Source organism: Nematostella vectensis, chromosome 1 (genome assembly GCF_932526225.1).
Source record: "Nematostella vectensis chromosome 1, jaNemVect1.1, whole genome shotgun sequence".
Taxonomy (NCBI): domain Eukaryota; kingdom Metazoa; phylum Cnidaria; class Anthozoa; order Actiniaria; family Edwardsiidae; genus Nematostella; species Nematostella vectensis.
In genome coordinates this window covers 6,018,832-6,034,590 of record NC_064034.1, presented here as the reverse complement: position 1 = coordinate 6,034,590, position 15,759 = coordinate 6,018,832, and the positions used below count along the sequence as shown (strand labels likewise).

The 15,759-nt window shown below is 41.0% G+C and overlaps 3 protein-coding genes and 1 long non-coding RNA gene across 13 annotated transcripts in view; 3 read left to right on the top strand and 1 right to left on the bottom strand.

Annotated features, from left to right (window-relative positions):
* LOC116610202 overlaps positions 1-10,533 on the top strand; it is a 48,308-nt gene extending 37,775 nt beyond the window's left edge. Inside the window, exons 18-21 of one of the 2 annotated variants that reach the window (XM_048723564.1) lie at positions 2,137-2,252; positions 2,599-3,520; positions 3,949-4,175; positions 10,068-10,533. In XM_048723564.1, the coding sequence (XP_048579521.1) occupies positions 2,137-2,153 (17 nt within the window). In that variant the 3' untranslated portion in view covers positions 2,154-2,252; positions 2,599-3,520; positions 3,949-4,175; positions 10,068-10,533. Of the gene's footprint in view, positions 1-2,136; positions 2,253-2,598; positions 3,521-3,948; positions 4,176-4,739; positions 4,997-10,067 lie in introns of those variants that run through there. The other variant, XM_048723570.1, reaches the window with a different exon arrangement.
* The window catches only part of LOC5502675 (receptor-type tyrosine-protein phosphatase F), a 155,702-nt gene that overhangs the window by 97,027 nt on the left and 42,916 nt on the right, over positions 1-15,759 (top strand). The gene's annotated exons all lie outside the window — the stretch shown is intronic.
* LOC125560966 lies at positions 5,078-5,817 on the bottom strand. The gene is made up of 2 exons (XR_007306977.1): positions 5,639-5,817; positions 5,078-5,444 (listed from the first exon to the last, which is right to left on the bottom strand). It is a non-coding gene; the product is annotated as an uncharacterized LOC125560966 (long non-coding RNA).
* LOC125560965 lies at positions 10,603-14,945 on the top strand. The gene is made up of 10 exons (XM_048723618.1): positions 10,603-11,254; positions 11,331-11,421; positions 11,851-12,124; positions 12,472-12,514; positions 12,594-12,720; positions 13,001-13,126; positions 13,303-13,430; positions 14,464-14,557; positions 14,640-14,716; positions 14,865-14,945. The coding sequence occupies exons 1-6, from the start codon at positions 11,065-11,067 to the stop codon at positions 13,095-13,097; spliced, it is 822 nt and encodes a 273-aa protein (XP_048579575.1). The 5' UTR covers positions 10,603-11,064; the 3' UTR covers positions 13,098-13,126; positions 13,303-13,430; positions 14,464-14,557; positions 14,640-14,716; positions 14,865-14,945.

Sequence of the window (15,759 nt, the reverse complement as noted above, 5' to 3'; positions counted from 1 at the left end):
GAGTAGATCGATCCTTTGGCTATGTTTCCGAGAGTCTCTTCCACTTTAGGCATTTGGTACACTTCTCTTCTGACTTCTTTGTTGAGCTTTGTGAGGTCGACGCATATTCGCACGGTTCCATTTGACTTTGGTACCACTACTATCGGTGCGCACCAGTCCGTGGGCTCGTCTACTGGTTCTATCACGCCGAGATCCACCATCCGGTTTATCTCTTGTTCCACTTTCTTTTGCAGTGGGAGCGGTACTCGTCGAGGGGTTGTCAAACAAAATGGCTTTGCTCCTTCCTTAAGACGGATCGTGTACTCTCCGCTTAGTACCTAGACCATTGAAGAGGTGTGGATTCTTGCGAACTATGGTTTCCTTGTTGATGAATGGTTCTTCATTTTGCTGGTTGGCGCTGCAATCGACAGCCCTGACACTGCAGGTATTTGGGATTTCGTGTATTAACCCTAGCGGATAGCTGGGATCCCTAGAAGCAGTTTTGTTGCACCTCTCACTACGTAGACACATTCTTTGATGCATGCTTCCCCGAGCTGTAGGTTCATGATTGTTTGTCCAACAGTTTCTATAGGTGTATCCCCTGCGCCTATCAGCTTTTTGTCTGACGGCGAGAGTTTCCCATACACCTCTCTGTACACGGTTTCCGGCATCACAGATACCTGGGCTCCGGTATCAATACACCACGTTAGCTCGCGTTTCTCTACTATCAGCTTCACATGCCATCCTGGATCGCGAATATAATCGGTAGATATCTCAGGCATTAATGCTTCGGCCTCACTGACTTGATTTTCGGAAGACGTGATTTCGACGTTTTTATCTTGATCCGGTAATGTATTATCTGTTTGAGGGACTGCCAAAACCCGTCCCACGAATGTCGGGTTATGCTCTAAAACCTCACCCTCGTGGGCATCTTCTACTTGACTTACTCTCGTATTCGGTTTGCTTCTACATACAGCAGCGATGTGCCCAACTTTGGTGCATTTATCACAACGCACGTTAGCTGCTGGACAGTTGATTTTGCCTCGAGGATGGTCTCTGCCACAGTATTCGCATCTATCAGGTGGCTGTCTCCGTTGACTTTTTGTCTCGGACCGCTGTGCATACTGGGGTGCTGTTTTTCCAGGTGCTCTCAATCCTACTCTCTCGATTGTTGCCGTCTTTGATTCTTGTAGTTCCCGACTAGATGCTTCTTTCATCGAGAGGATTGTTATTGTTTTATCGAGTGAAAGCCCTGCCCCTTCATCGTACAACTTCAATTTAGACCTATCATCTACACAGGAAAAGGTAAGCTTATCCCTTATAGCTTGCTCGAGGAATTCGGGTGGGAATTTACATTCTGCAGCCCTTTCTCTTACAGTGACTACCCAGGAGTCAAAACTCTGATTTGGTTCTCGTTAGAGCTGGAGCCAGAACTTCTCGCGGAGCATTAACTGTGGGTCTCGTTTAGTAAAATATTGGTCAAACTTCTCTATCACCGTCTTGTAATTATCCGGGTTTTTGCCCGGTATAGGGTCTCCACCATCTGGGTTTGGTTTATCAGGACGAAATACGTTACGTAAGATACGTTAAATAAGATAAGGGGCAAAATTGTGTGCAAAGAAGCTTGGCTCCTTGCTTGTAATGTTAGCAGAAGCAGTTTTTCACGGGTAACAAAGCAGTACAAAGATGGAGTTGTTGTGGTACAGCATAGGAACAAAGGGGAAAAAAGGACTGCAAAGACAGCAGATTGTATAGCGTGGCTGCAATTCTTTATTGGCTCCATTGGCGATAATCAATCAGATAAAAAGACAATTCATTTGCCATCCTGTTTTCGTGGGGTCGATATATATAAAAAAAATGAAAGATGAAAACACAAGATTTGGCCTGCCCACAATATCCCTTTCTCATTTCTATCGTTTGTGGGAGCAGCACTTCAGTCACGTACTTATCCCTAAGGTAATCATGCCACATTTCAAAGTGAATATATCACATGTATTGTTGCAATGTATTATTATTGATAATCAGTTTTGAGTTTGCAGGAACTTGTACTCAGTAATTCTTGTTGAAGTTACTTCTACTTCATTGGACTATAGAACACTGAACATCATACGAAAAATGGTGAAATCCCTAATGTTTTTTTCCTCCTTAAATTTTTAGGAAAATCGGTTTACTAAGTGCAATGATTGCACACAGTACAAACGGGAAAAAGAAGGCACAATGAATAAAGGACAACGAGCCAGAATTGATCAACATCTAAATGCCCATCTGTACATGTAGGTTCATGTTTAATTAATGAATTAATTGATTAATTTGTTTATCACATTTGTTTAGCCGGGTTTGAAATCATTTTGATAAGTTTTTTAAAGGTCCACTTTTCTTTAAAATTTTAATAATCTGCTTCCCTTGGCTACAGTTACAGGCAGAACACACTCACTGTCTACCAAATCATGTACAGTCATGTTTTTATGGGACATGGTTAATCCCATTCTAGCATTAAATTATAACAAAGAATAGATACATTGTATTTCCAGTTACATGTAGATTGGAAAAAGGTCCATACTGTATTCATAGGTCAAAAACAAATTCTAATTAATTTTTATTATATTATTTTTTTGTCAGGCAGGAGAGACGAGTTTATTACCTTCACCGGTACAAAGCAAGAAAGTTCCCATCTAAATACCTTACTAGCATTAATGATGGTATGGACCAGCACACCACAAACATCCCCAATTTGCGGAGAATCATCAAATCGATGGCTGGCCTTAGGATGGTTGGAACTCACCTGGTTGGGTCTATAATTGTCTGAGGGAAAAGCCTTCTATGGCAGCTTTAACTACTACCAGTTTCCACATGACTCAAATCTGACCATCTCCATTCTACTAGATGTGCTGGTTAAGTGGACAGAAGATCAGTATAAACTGCCACCTGTCCTCTACCTCCAGTTTGACAACTGTGTCAGAGAAAATAAGAACCAGTTCATGTTCACCTTGCTAGCCATTCTTGTTCATCTTAAGGTCTTCAAAAAGGTATCATAAAGCCTGCTAAGTGGGCTATGGTGTCCTGTGAGAGTTGCGCTCGTTCGTAAGATATTGTTTCTGCCACTTGAAAATGAAACTCATATCTTCGTGTCACCGTGTAATATCCCTCCTCGGAAGTGCAAAGCATACCAAATGGAACAAGTACTATTTTTTTAAACACTAAAACCATTCAAACATCATTCTAAAGTGTAATATATACATTACATGTACAGTTTTGGAGGAATTAGTAAAAAAAACTAAGATGATATTAGCCTTAACTTTATCTTCAATTTCTTGGGATCAGAAGAATATTCCATTGCATAGTGCATGCCATACATTGTATTTGTACATTCATGACAACTACAGGTAAAAACTTACTACAAGTATAACCTAGACTTTTGTTTTACTACCTATTTTTAGATACGAGTGAACTTCACACCTGTTGGACACACACATGAGGACATTGATGCATTTTTTGGTGTGTTTTCAAAACATCTTGCCAAGCTAGATGTACACAATGGATGGTAAGAAGTCTTAATTTTCTAATTGGGTACACATTTAGAAAATTACATGACAGCCCATGCATTTTCATGCTTCATTGGTAGCTGAGGTAGGGGGAAGGGCCCCAGGCTCTACTGGATTTGTGACAAATGACAGTAATTGTCTTGCAGATTTCCTTTTTTGTTACATTTTTTTTAGTTTTGGCCCCCTCTTGTTTTTAATGCCAGAGCACATATACGTTAGTGTGAAATGCAGTGCACTGCTGAGTACCAATATACCTAAGCCCAATAGAAACAAAAAGCCCAAACTGTTGTGCTCTTGTACTGTACATGTCCTTCACTGGAACAGAAGGTCTTCCCCCATTATTCTCAACATCATGTATTAACTGTACAAGTAAAAAGTAGAACGTGTTTCTCTGTTTTGAATAGAGCATATTTACAAATGTGTTTAGAACTTCCAAGAGCCTTGGAATCATGTGTTAGTCATACAATTCCTCAGGCGTTTAGTCTGACGAAGGTGTATGACATCAGAACTTGGCTAAATGGTTATGGAGCTGAACTTCATGAACACACTTTTCCAAAGTGCTTCAAACTAGAAGCTGATGAAAATGCAGTAGTAGAGATGTTCTACAGAAGCTGGAGCTATTACAAATGGAAAGGACCAGTGGTGCTTCTAGAGGTATGAATGGTATTGTACAAATAACAGTTATCTACTCAATCTCATCATACATGAGGTGATAGCCAACAAGCCATATAATCGCCGAGTTGGCTATCATCTCATGACCACGAGATTAAGTGGAATAACTGTCTTATTTTACCCAATTTCGTATTATATGTGGTAGCTTTTCTCGTATTTAATTTGGACTTTTCACCCTCATTAAGCTTAACAAAACATGCGCCATTTTTTCCGAGTCACTGTATATAAGCTGATAGCCTACTAGTAGAGAAGCCAATCAGAGCGCACTATAGCTCATATCCAGTGAGTGTGGATATTATAATAGGTGTTAAACAGGTCAATTAAAAAATGTCCCTGGATTTAACCCAAATCTTCAAAAATATATAGAATTGACAAATAAATCAAAACGAAATTGTACAAATGCGATCCACTAGGTAATGCAAAGCAAAGAAACTACTTTGGTATAACCATGTACAATTGTTGTTGCTTTATTGCGTTACCTTCAACATTCGAAATGAACAGATAACGTCTTATCATAACTCCAACCAATATATTATTTTCTTGTAGCGAGTTCCACCTGGCAAACCAGATCTTGTTAAACCAACTCTAAAAAAGCTTGATTTTGAAAGACTTAAGAAGCGCTCCGCTAATCCATTCAAGATGAAATGCAATACTCAAAAAAATGATTTTTCAATAATTTGTCTATAGACTTATATTTGTCTCCCGATTACAAAAATGTGTTTCGTTTTGAAATCGAACGAATATTAAATATTTTATGGATTTTCCATATTTTTCTCGGCTTGACCGCGAAAAACACTACAAAATTTGAACCAAGTATCGCTACCTGCAAGGCGAAAAATAAACAGCGCAGAAACACAACAACACCACAGGAGGCAACCAGGATATGTGCTCTCAATATTATTTTAATCTCGGCTTAATCCAGTTAAAATAGAATATTTGACAGATTTTCTCAAATATAGCCTCGCATCCATCATTTTGCACGATCGTCAAACCGACAAATTGAGGCCTTAAAAGTCGCATCTGGTACATTGCTCTATCAAAAATGGTCATTTTTCCTGAAGAGACAGTCACTTACTTGCCTAGAATCTGAAATAAAATTTTGGGGATAATAAAATCCGGAGCGCTGAGAGCGCCAAGAAGATACAACACTTCACAGGTAATTGACCTTTCAAACTTGGGCTAACTATGACACCAACTGCTGAATTCGCAGGGAAATTTGGCTTTTGCAGAAGCTCCCTCCTCGATACAATGCTGAAAACAAATTTTAAGACCAATAAATATGTGTGCTATTACTTGCATTCTTCGTTGTGCGAGATGATTTAGAAAAAACACGTATTTGAGTTATTATTTGAATATATTATAACTAGTCTTGGGTAATATTTGTGTCCAAAGAATTCGCAACATAGATCAAAACAACAAGTTAAGTGGTGTTAAATTTTCCTTACCTCATCTTGGGAAAGTGCTTGATAGGCATCGTTTTTTATCAATGCTTGTTCCTCTACAAACGCATAAAAACGCTGTTTAACTCGCTTCGGCTTGCGATCTCGGAATGTTTTTCATGGTGCTTCCACGTGACCGGCAGCGCACACAGGAATCCCAAAGTTTCTCAAACACAATGCAAAAAAAAAAAAAAAAAAAAAAAGAGAGAAAGAGCAACTAATCAAAAAATCTGATTCCTTATTTTGGAATAGAATTAAATAAATAATGTCCAACCGTAAGGATCGTTTGAAATTGTTAGCCATCGAAGTTATCGAATGATGGATTTTATCCCTTGCGGAGCGGAAGTTACATATCTTGTGTGAAATTGACAGTTGGCAATAAACATATAGTTTTTCATACAAGTACCAGGTACGTTCTATGAGTTTTTATACACTGGTCTCTTCTTGCTGTCCGTTTTGCAAAGTTTTAATGATAATATGGCTTTTTGCTCATACTCTCAGTTCGTAGTCGTTTTTCGCTAGTGAATATCACAAACTGCACTTAAGATATCAAGAGGCATCTCCGTTTTATCGCTAAATTGCGAAGCAAAGCTGCTTCTGGCAATTGCAGGTAAAACAATTTTAACATTGACGCTCATGACTAACCACTTTTTTTAAAACATACAGTTTGATTTGCTGCCTAGGTTTGTTTGACCGTGAAGGAAAATACACAAAGCTCCCTATCTGCCCAAGCCATCGCGATGCAGATGGCGCATCAGATGGCGCAGTAATCGTAAGAACTGCTGCTGCGGAACGTGGGATATCCGTGGACAGCGCAAGATCCAGATATCCCGTGGACAGCGCCAGATCCAGATTTTCCTGTTTTCAGCGCCAGAGCCAGATCCCCCCGTGGACAGCGCCAGAGCAAGAACCTCCGAACAATACCCCACCGTGGACAGCGCCCGAATCTTTCCCCCCCGTGGATAGCGCCAGAGCCGGTTCCTCCATGGACAAAGCTAGAGCAAGATCCCCCCCCCCCCCCCCCCCCCCCCCCCCCCCCCGTGGACAGCGCCAGAGCAAGATACCCTCGTAGACAGCGCCACATCAAGAAACTCCCGTGGACAGCGCCAGAGCAGGACCCCCCCCCCCCCCCCCCCCCCCCCCCCCGTGGACAGCGCCAGAACCAGATTTCCTTTTGACATTGCCAGGGCCAGATACCACGGTGGACAAGGCCAGAGCCAGATACCCCGTGGACAGCGCAAAAGCCAGATCCTCCCGTAGACAAGAGCAAGATCCCCCCGTGGACAGCACCAGAGCCAGATCCCCCCGTGGACAGCGCCATAGCAAGAAACCCCCGTGGACAGTGTCAGAGGAAGATCCCCCCGTGGACAGCGCCAGAACCAGATTTCCTTATTGACAGAGCCAGAGCCAGATATCATGGTGGAAAGCGCCAGAGCCAGATACCCCGTGGACAGCGCAAAAGCCAGATCCCCCCGTGGACAGCGCAAAAGCCAGATCCCCCGTGGACAGCGCAAAAGCCATATCCCCCCGTGGACAAGAGCAAGATCACCCCGTGGACAGCACCAGAGCCAGATTTCCTTGTTGACAGAGCCAGATCCCCCCCCACCCCGTGAACAGCGCCAGAGCCAAATACCCCCATAGAGCGCTAGATTCTTCCATGAAGATCTGATTGTGTACTGTACAGAATGATTTCCTCTGTGACATACGTTAATTTTGGGGTCTTTCAAACTATTGTGATATTTTGTGTCCGTTTTTAGAAAATTACTTGCTATCAGTTTTTGTTAATAAATTGCGGATACAATTTCACAGCAATGACTAAGGGCAATATCATAAATTGTATCTACCCAACCTGAAATAAATTTGTTAGTATCAATGTGTCCTAATTGTCCTATCCATCCTTCTGAATAAAACCGTTATGTTTTTTCTGTGGCATGTATGCTAACATGAATAAGCGCTGTTCCAACAATAATCAACCGTAGTTGAGTTAGGTCTTCGTAGAGGAACGGACATTGGTAGAAAACGATGCCTATCAAGTGCTTTCCCAAGCTGAATGTCACGAATTGTTTGGACACAGACCTGAACCTGAACAGCAAATCAAACTGTAGGTTTTAAAAAGTGGTTATTCATAGTGCGTCAATGTTGAAAATGTTTTACCTGCACCGGCCAGAACCAGCTTTGGTGATCTCTCACCCCCAAGGAACGGAGATGCTTCTTGATATCTTGTGTGCAGTTTGTGGTATTCAGGCACCGCACTATACCAGGGTTGTCTTGACTAGCGCAACACGCCCCGCCTAGGAACTGAGAGTATGAGCAAAAAGCTATATTCTCACTAAAACTGTGCAAAACGGACAGCAAGAAGAAACCAGTGTATAAACACTCATAGAACGTACCTGGTACTGGTATGAAAAACTATCTGTTTATTGCCAAATGTCAATTTCACACAAGATATGTAACTTCCGCTCCGCAAGGAATAAAATCCATCATTCGATAACTTCGATGGCTTACAATTTCAAACAATCCTTACGGTTGGGCATTATTTATTTTATTTTATTCCAAAATAAGGAATCAGATTTTTTGATGAGTTGCTCTTTCTGTTTTCTCTTTTTTTTTTGCGTTGTGTTTTAGAAACTTTGGTATTCCTGTGTGCGCTGCCGGTGGAAGCACCATGAAAAACATTCCGAGATCGCAAACCGAAGCGAGCTAAAAAGCGTTTTTATGCGCTTGTAGGGGAACAAGCATTGATAAAAAACGATGCCTATCAAGCACTTTCCCAAGCTGAGGTAAGGAAAATTTAACACCACTTTATTTGTTGTTTTGATCTATGTTACGAATTGTCTGGACACAAACATTACGCAAGACTAGTTATAATCTATTCAAATACGCATTCAAATACGTGATTTTTTGCTTAATCATCTCGCACAACGAAGACTGCAAGTGATAACACACATATTTGTTGGTCCTCAAATTTGTTTTCAGCGTTGTTTTGAGGTGGAAGCGTCGGCAAAAGCCAAATTCCCCTGCCAATTTAGCTGTTGGTGTCACAGTTGGCCCAAGTTTGAAAGGTCAATAACCTGTGAAGTGTTGTATGTTCCTGGCGCTCTCAGCGCTTTGGATTTTATTATCCCCAAAATTTTATTTCAGATTCTAGGCAAGTAAGTGACTGTCTTTTCAGGAAAAATGACCATTTTTGATAGAGCAATGTACCAGATGCGACTTTTAAGGCCTCAATTTGTCGGTTTGACGATCGTGCAAAATGATGGATGCGAGGCTATATTTGAGAAAATCTGTCAAATATTCAATTTTAACTGGATTAAGCCGAGATTAAAATAATATTGAGAGCACATATTCTGGTTGCCTCCTGTGGTGTTGTTGTGTTTCTGCGCTGTTTATTTTTCGCACTGCAGGTAGCGATACTTGGTTCAAATTTTGTAGTGTTTTTCGGGGTAAAGCCGAGAAAAATAAGGAAAATCCATAAAATATTAAATATTCGTTCGATTTCAAAAAGAATCACATTTTTGTAATCAGGAGACAAATATAAGTCTATAGACAAATTATCGAAAAATCATTTTTTTGAGTATTGCATTTCATCTTGAATGGATTAGCGGAGCGCTTCTTAAAACGGACATTCCAAAGTACATTCCTCAATCTGCATCCACAACATGGACCAACTGGCTCAATAGAATTGATGAGTTGTTGGATGTACCTAAAGAGTACAATTGGCCAGTAGAGGAACTTTGTAAAGCTAACGTACAGTACCTCAGCCTGTGTCCAAAAAAGTTCCTCAATACCTGGAGGAGTTACGTGACAGGAAAACTCAAGGAACTAGAGAGGTACACTTCCCCTATAGCACCGACAAACTAGCAAGAAAAACGAAACAATATTATTTTTAATCCGAAAGGCCTAGTGACGCAGGGGTCCGAGATTGCATGACAATCAGTGCCCTTTCTCATTCAAAAAAGGACAACAATGATTACATGAGTCTTTAGAACAGAGTCCAAAAACATTTTAAATTTCTTTTATTTTCACTATAATTCTGGGTGTTAACCGTCATGGATGCCCAACCGTAGCTATTGTTTTGACAACGACCTGAAACGCTTTCTTTCAAGTTTTTCAGATCTTTAACAATTGACACCTTTCGTTGTTCACTCCTCACTCTTCGCTATGCCTCGTGTTATGGAACTTCCAATAAATATGGACAAAAACCTTCTCAACAATTGGGCACGCATGGTTGTAACCGAATAGACTCAAACTTGAAAACATCAGTTATTGTAGTGCATGTGTGATAAGCGCACCATTTTAATACTCCAAGACTCCTTTTTCAATCTTGTAATGGTCAGTCAGAATAGGTCTTGACCAAAATTGCGAACTGTGTACAGCATATTGTTAAACATAAGATCTTCGGACATTAGCTTATCAACTATTTGTATATTTTCAGATTTACACCGGGCGATATAGGAGGCCAGAAGAAAGAGCAGCCCAAGTAGCCCTAGTCGAAGTGGCTATGTACTTCGCGAACTCAAACGAAATTCCGTGTCTTGGGAAAGTTTTAAAGCTGGAAACGGACCACTTCGAGGTCCATTACTACAAATGTACATACAACGGTAGATGGAACCCCAGGAATGTCCCACGAAAGAGGGCTACGCCTTGGACTGAGCGATTGGCTAAGACTTGCATCGTATAATGGGGCCAACTGAAACTTGAAAAAGCTACCAGGACATTTTTGAAGGAGAGATACGACTATCTTATCAGTCATTGATGGCAGAGTTTAATATTGTTTTGTAAAATACAGTAGACTCAGTATTTATTCAAAGAGTTAAATAGGCCATAAATAATCGTATGATATTATAAGTATATCATATGAATCATATATCATATGTAAATAAATTATGCAGTTCGAAGAATAACAGTGTTTTTTTGAGGGTGATGTCTTTAGGGGAAAGAATTTCCGTGCCAAAGAGTGATAATTGTTTTTGGCCAGAATTTCCGTGGCAAGGCACGATGCTTTTGGGGGCCAGAACTTCCTTGGTAAGGCGCGATGTTTTTTGAGGGCCAGAATTTCCGTGGTAAGGCGCGATGTTTCCTCTCTCGGGTAGGTCCCTACAGGATCCCATCTGCATCCGTAGTTAAGGAATCTCAGTAAGCATGCATTAGACCAAAAACCCGTTAGCGTTTAATCTATAGAGTTAGGATTTTGTTAGTGTTCGTGTTACGGTAGACTCGAAGGTCTTGGCTAAGAGTTAGGGTAAATTCAACTCGAAGAAGAAAAAGGATCTTAGTTATTATATATAATAACTTATGTTGTAACTTAAGTTATGTAATATTCGAAATTCAAGACAAACGTATTGAAGTACATAAAAATAGGTAATCTAAGGGATGACTATCCATGTTCGAATTGTAGTCCTCCGAAGACTAGAGATCTTGTATCACAGGTCATGTACAAAGGTTTCAAGTCTTACTGGCCAGAATGGAATGGACACTTTGGAAAAGTAACTACCTCATCCTTGTCTGTCACCCCAAAGAATCTCATCCCTAGGACAAAGTACATTTTCAATATTACTATTTCCACAAAATGCGGAGATAGCAAAACACTGAATTTTAAAGTAGTGACTACGAAAGTTGCAAGTAAGTTCTTATAGTTTCTTTTCCATAAGAGGCTAATTAGAATAAGTTAACTAACTCAAATGGCATTGGATTCTAGATCCTGTAGCACCAGTGGTTCCTCTTGGAAGAATATCTCGCGATACTAACGTCACATTGTGGAAGGCTGATGAAGTCAACGGTCCAATCGAGTAAGTCCCAAAGCGCATCTCAAACTGCACCGCGCGTACAGGGGTATCCGAGAAAAAAACTAGGCTTTTAGCTTAGAAATTGTATTTTTAGGGCTTCTGAAGCATCTTAAACCGCAGCGCGCGTACAGTCTCTCTGGGTGGGAGGGGTTCTTCCCACGTCGACCTGATAGGGATGCTCGTCGTATTTTTTAAAGGGTTAAAATCGGGCCTCGGGTAATTTTAAGGGGATATCCAATAAAAATAGGCGTTTTTCGTAGAAAGGATATATTTTAGGGCTTCTGAGGTATTTTTTGGGGGTAGAAAGTTTTAGCCGTGCAGGTAGTTTTTTGAATTTCCCGAAAAGCATCCCTATCACATTTATTCTAAAAAACCCCCCTTCTTGGGTCAGTCACTCTCGTTTATCACGATTACCCATTTTTGGGTTCTCAGCTCCTATCAAGTCATAGTTTTGAAAGAGAAACCCGACAACGTGAACCTGACGGAGATTCAAGCAGGAGAACTTTGTAAAGAAGACAAAGAGAATAAAGAGAAAAGGAATTACTACATTGCAGCCGAAGTGGAAACATTAAGTATGAATCATACAACCATCATTGGTGACGGTAGGATTTACAAAGGAAGGCGGCAGAAGTACAAGGACAAAGCTCTTGACGAAGGAAGCAAGAACAAGGTCTACATACGAGCTATGACCTACCTGAACGAAGAGGTAATGCCGTTGAAATGTGTCCCAGCTTTGGGGAGGAGTCTTTTTTTTTTTTTAGTAAAAGACGTCCCGTGATTTCTCGAGTAAGCGCCGGATTTAGTCGGGGAAGGCGCTTTTACAACTCCTAAGGAGCAAAAAAACTATCTCAATATGATTTGAATTTTGTTAGTATATATGATATAAAATTTTGTAGTAATATCAGTTTGCTACTTCTATTCTTCTGTGCTCCCCCCTTGAGTGTAAATAAGAGTAACACGCTTAGGCGAGGCGCTTACTGGATTGGAGGTGCTTATTGGAGCCATAATGGTAGTCACTGTATATGTACTTATATACCAGATTCTAATTCTAAGGTGGAGCCCTTGTGTGGAGTTGTCGCTTTGGCTGGAGTAATAGGTGAGCCTGTCTTGCTTCTAATCATTTACTCCAATCTTGATTAATGCCTAATACATTTATTCTATTTAAATTGTTTTAGAAATCCCGGTCGCCAGCTCGGAAAATCTCGCATCAACCACCTCTTCACCCGTAGGAGCAATAGCTGGAGGGGTGGTTGCGTTACTCATTCTTGCGGCTTTTGTCGCCGCTGTAGTCCTCTTTATCCGGTATGGTGTCAAGTTATATGGCTGTAGCTAGAAAAATTGCTGGGGATCTGGGTTGGGGGTGGGGACATCATTTCATTCTATATGTCTTTGTATTATACCCGCTGTACTGTAAGTCGTAGTGGGCGGCTTTCCCTGCCCTTTTACTACCTTGTATGTTATCTATTAAACACTAGACATCAATGGAAGGGAGATAGTTTGAGTCGAGGGTTAAATGCGCCCTTTCCAGTCTTTTATACTAAAGCTGTGTTTGCCTTGCCTGGTATATTGATTTGGTTCGCAGGCGACGAAATGATAATTCCCCCATGAGAAAGCCGGTGATGCAAATGGAGTCGTTTAACGAGGGTCAAAGCGGAAAGCAATGCCGATATCGCCGATGAAGGAATAAGCAACCAGCAGGAGGCTGCAGGTATGCTTTGAGTGAAATTATGGCAATCGGTATTTACCTTTGTTAGAAATGAGTAAATGAGTCTGTTTTTCTTAAAATATATCTCTTAATTTTCACTCCTGTTTTCATATCTGTTCTGACTTTCCTGATTTGCGGACCAAATTCAAGAACTTAAGTTTCCTGTTCACGTGTTACAGAAGCTGCAAATACCGAGCGTATTTGCGACAATGCTGTAGACGACTTGTCCAAGCCAATCCCAATCGCACTCTTCCCAGAATACGTCGCGAAGATGCACGGAGGTATCAGATTGGAAACCGAATACAAGGTGGGTTATCATGACATGCGGTAACTGTCATCGAGGATAAGTTAGCATGTCAATCAGCCGTCAATGAGTCAACATGTCAGGACAATTGCTCTGAGTGCTAAATCCAAATTTCATACTCTAAACCAAATTAAATATCATTCCTAGAGTTGTCCATCTAAAATGGTTTTATTTACAGTAAAATATTGTTATTACAAGCGGTGTGCGCTCTTAAATAAGAGCATTTTCATTACAGCGCGAGAGTAATTTATGCAGATACCGCAAAATTTTAAATTTTGCACCGAAAACGTCAGTGGACAGCAAATCACTAACCTACCAATCTCTTAACACAATTGTCTCGTTACCTGTGTAAAAATAGTTTTATTCCAGTCGACTAAGGCTCAGAGATAAGCGATTTTACAGGAGACTTAATATTTGTGACTGCTAGCGTGGCAGTGTTCTGATTATAATTGCAAATTTGAGCCCGGGGGTGGGAGGAGCTTCCCCTTTATAGCGGAACCACGTGTTTAATGTTCTACAATCACGAGTGACTTGGTGACAAACCTTCAAAAACAGATTTTACCATTCTTTCTTTACGCCGGGGATTGGGTCGAGTTGATATGCGAACAGCATGCTGGGACGATTTTAGGGGACGCAATTCAACATGACGTCGTAAAGTTGGCGTGATACTGAATGGAAGATAGAAAATGGTAGGTTTTGGTAATTCTGCTCCAGGAAATTATTCGTTAATTAGATTCACAACATCCCATATGACATCCTTCAAAACCACGTTACACGTTGAATTGCGTCCCTCAAATGGTCCCAGCTGCTGATCGCTTATCAAATCGACTCGATCCCCCGCGCATATTAAAAATGCCGAATAGAAACCTGGCGGTTTTGGCAGCTGAATTATTCCAGCTTTCTGTTTCCAATGTATGTTGTGACCAGTCACGCTGCCAGTTTCCTACTACCATAGGCGAGGCGGGGCTCATGCTTTTTAGGAAACAAGAGTAAAGGAATCCTATATTAATTATTTGCAACGGATCTGTTCTTTTAGAAATTCAACAATGGACAGCAGTTTCCATGGGGAGCCGCCAGGAAACCTGCCAACAAGAACAAGAACAAGAACCGTTACGCGAACATTGTTGCATGTAAGTGAAATACTAAAAGGTTCTCTGTGCCATTAAAATGATGCGCCTATCTTAAACTTCCTATGCTATTATTTTTCCGTAGATGATCATTCACGCGTGGTACTGGAGCGAGTCAATGGCGACGAGGATTTGGATTACATAAACGCGTCATTTATCCACGTGAGTACCCACTCTTAGTATGTTATGGTTAGGGTCATACTAAATGATGCAAGATCTTTTTTTTTCTTGGTGAGTAGAGCTAAAAGGAAGGACTCAATGCCTTACGACTTTTGGGCTTTTTTTAAAGATGTCAATCATGTGTTTTCAGGGCTATGATGGAACCCCAAGATCGTTCATCGCCACACAAGGTAAATTTAGATTTGGCCTTTAAAAACAAGAGTAGACCATTTAAAAACGAAATGGCTAGCATAGAAAGCTTTTTTAAGAGGGGGGGAGGAGAGCAGAAAAAGAAAACTTGCGACTAACCTTACCTCCACTACTACTCTGGGATCAGAATTAATCCCAAACATTTTCTCTCTTCGTTTTAAAACTTGCTATGCCACCATATGACAGAGATTTTTCTGTAGTCTTTTTGTTTCAATCTCTCTCACCCACTTTTGCTATATCTGTCAGACGGTTTTTGCGCCCTCTCCACTTAATGCCCGAATCTCCCTTCCGGCATCTCCATGCGTCATTCTGCTCTCCGCTTAGTTGTCATCTTGCCAGGTCCTCTTCCTCCGGCGTTTGAAGGCTTCTGGCGGATGGTTTGGGAACAGAACTCGCAGTCCATCGTAATGCTCACCAACCTCGTCGGGCTAAACAAGGTAGTACATTCTTATAATAGAAAATTGTTGGGCGAGAAAAAGGAAGTATAGACCTACCCCGTTTTGTCGTTACGCCGCCATTCTTCATCTTTGTGTACTGCTAACATCAGCTATAATGAATATTGAATAATATCGGCTCCAGTCTTGCAGTGTACATTAATCGTAGCTTCAAATAAGCTAGAATTGCAATGGGCTTAGAGAATTGCAAATCGGCTTAGCGAATACTGGGCCATGTTTCCAACCTATGCCATCCATGAATGAACTCCCCCTGAAATCGTTTCTTTTTCTCTCAAAGAAAGACCTGAGGTATAAAAGGCGCGGACCTGGTCCAAGGTATAAGCGCTCAGGGCGTTTAATCAAGCACAAAGATATTTGCCAGTAACACTTCGTATGATTAAT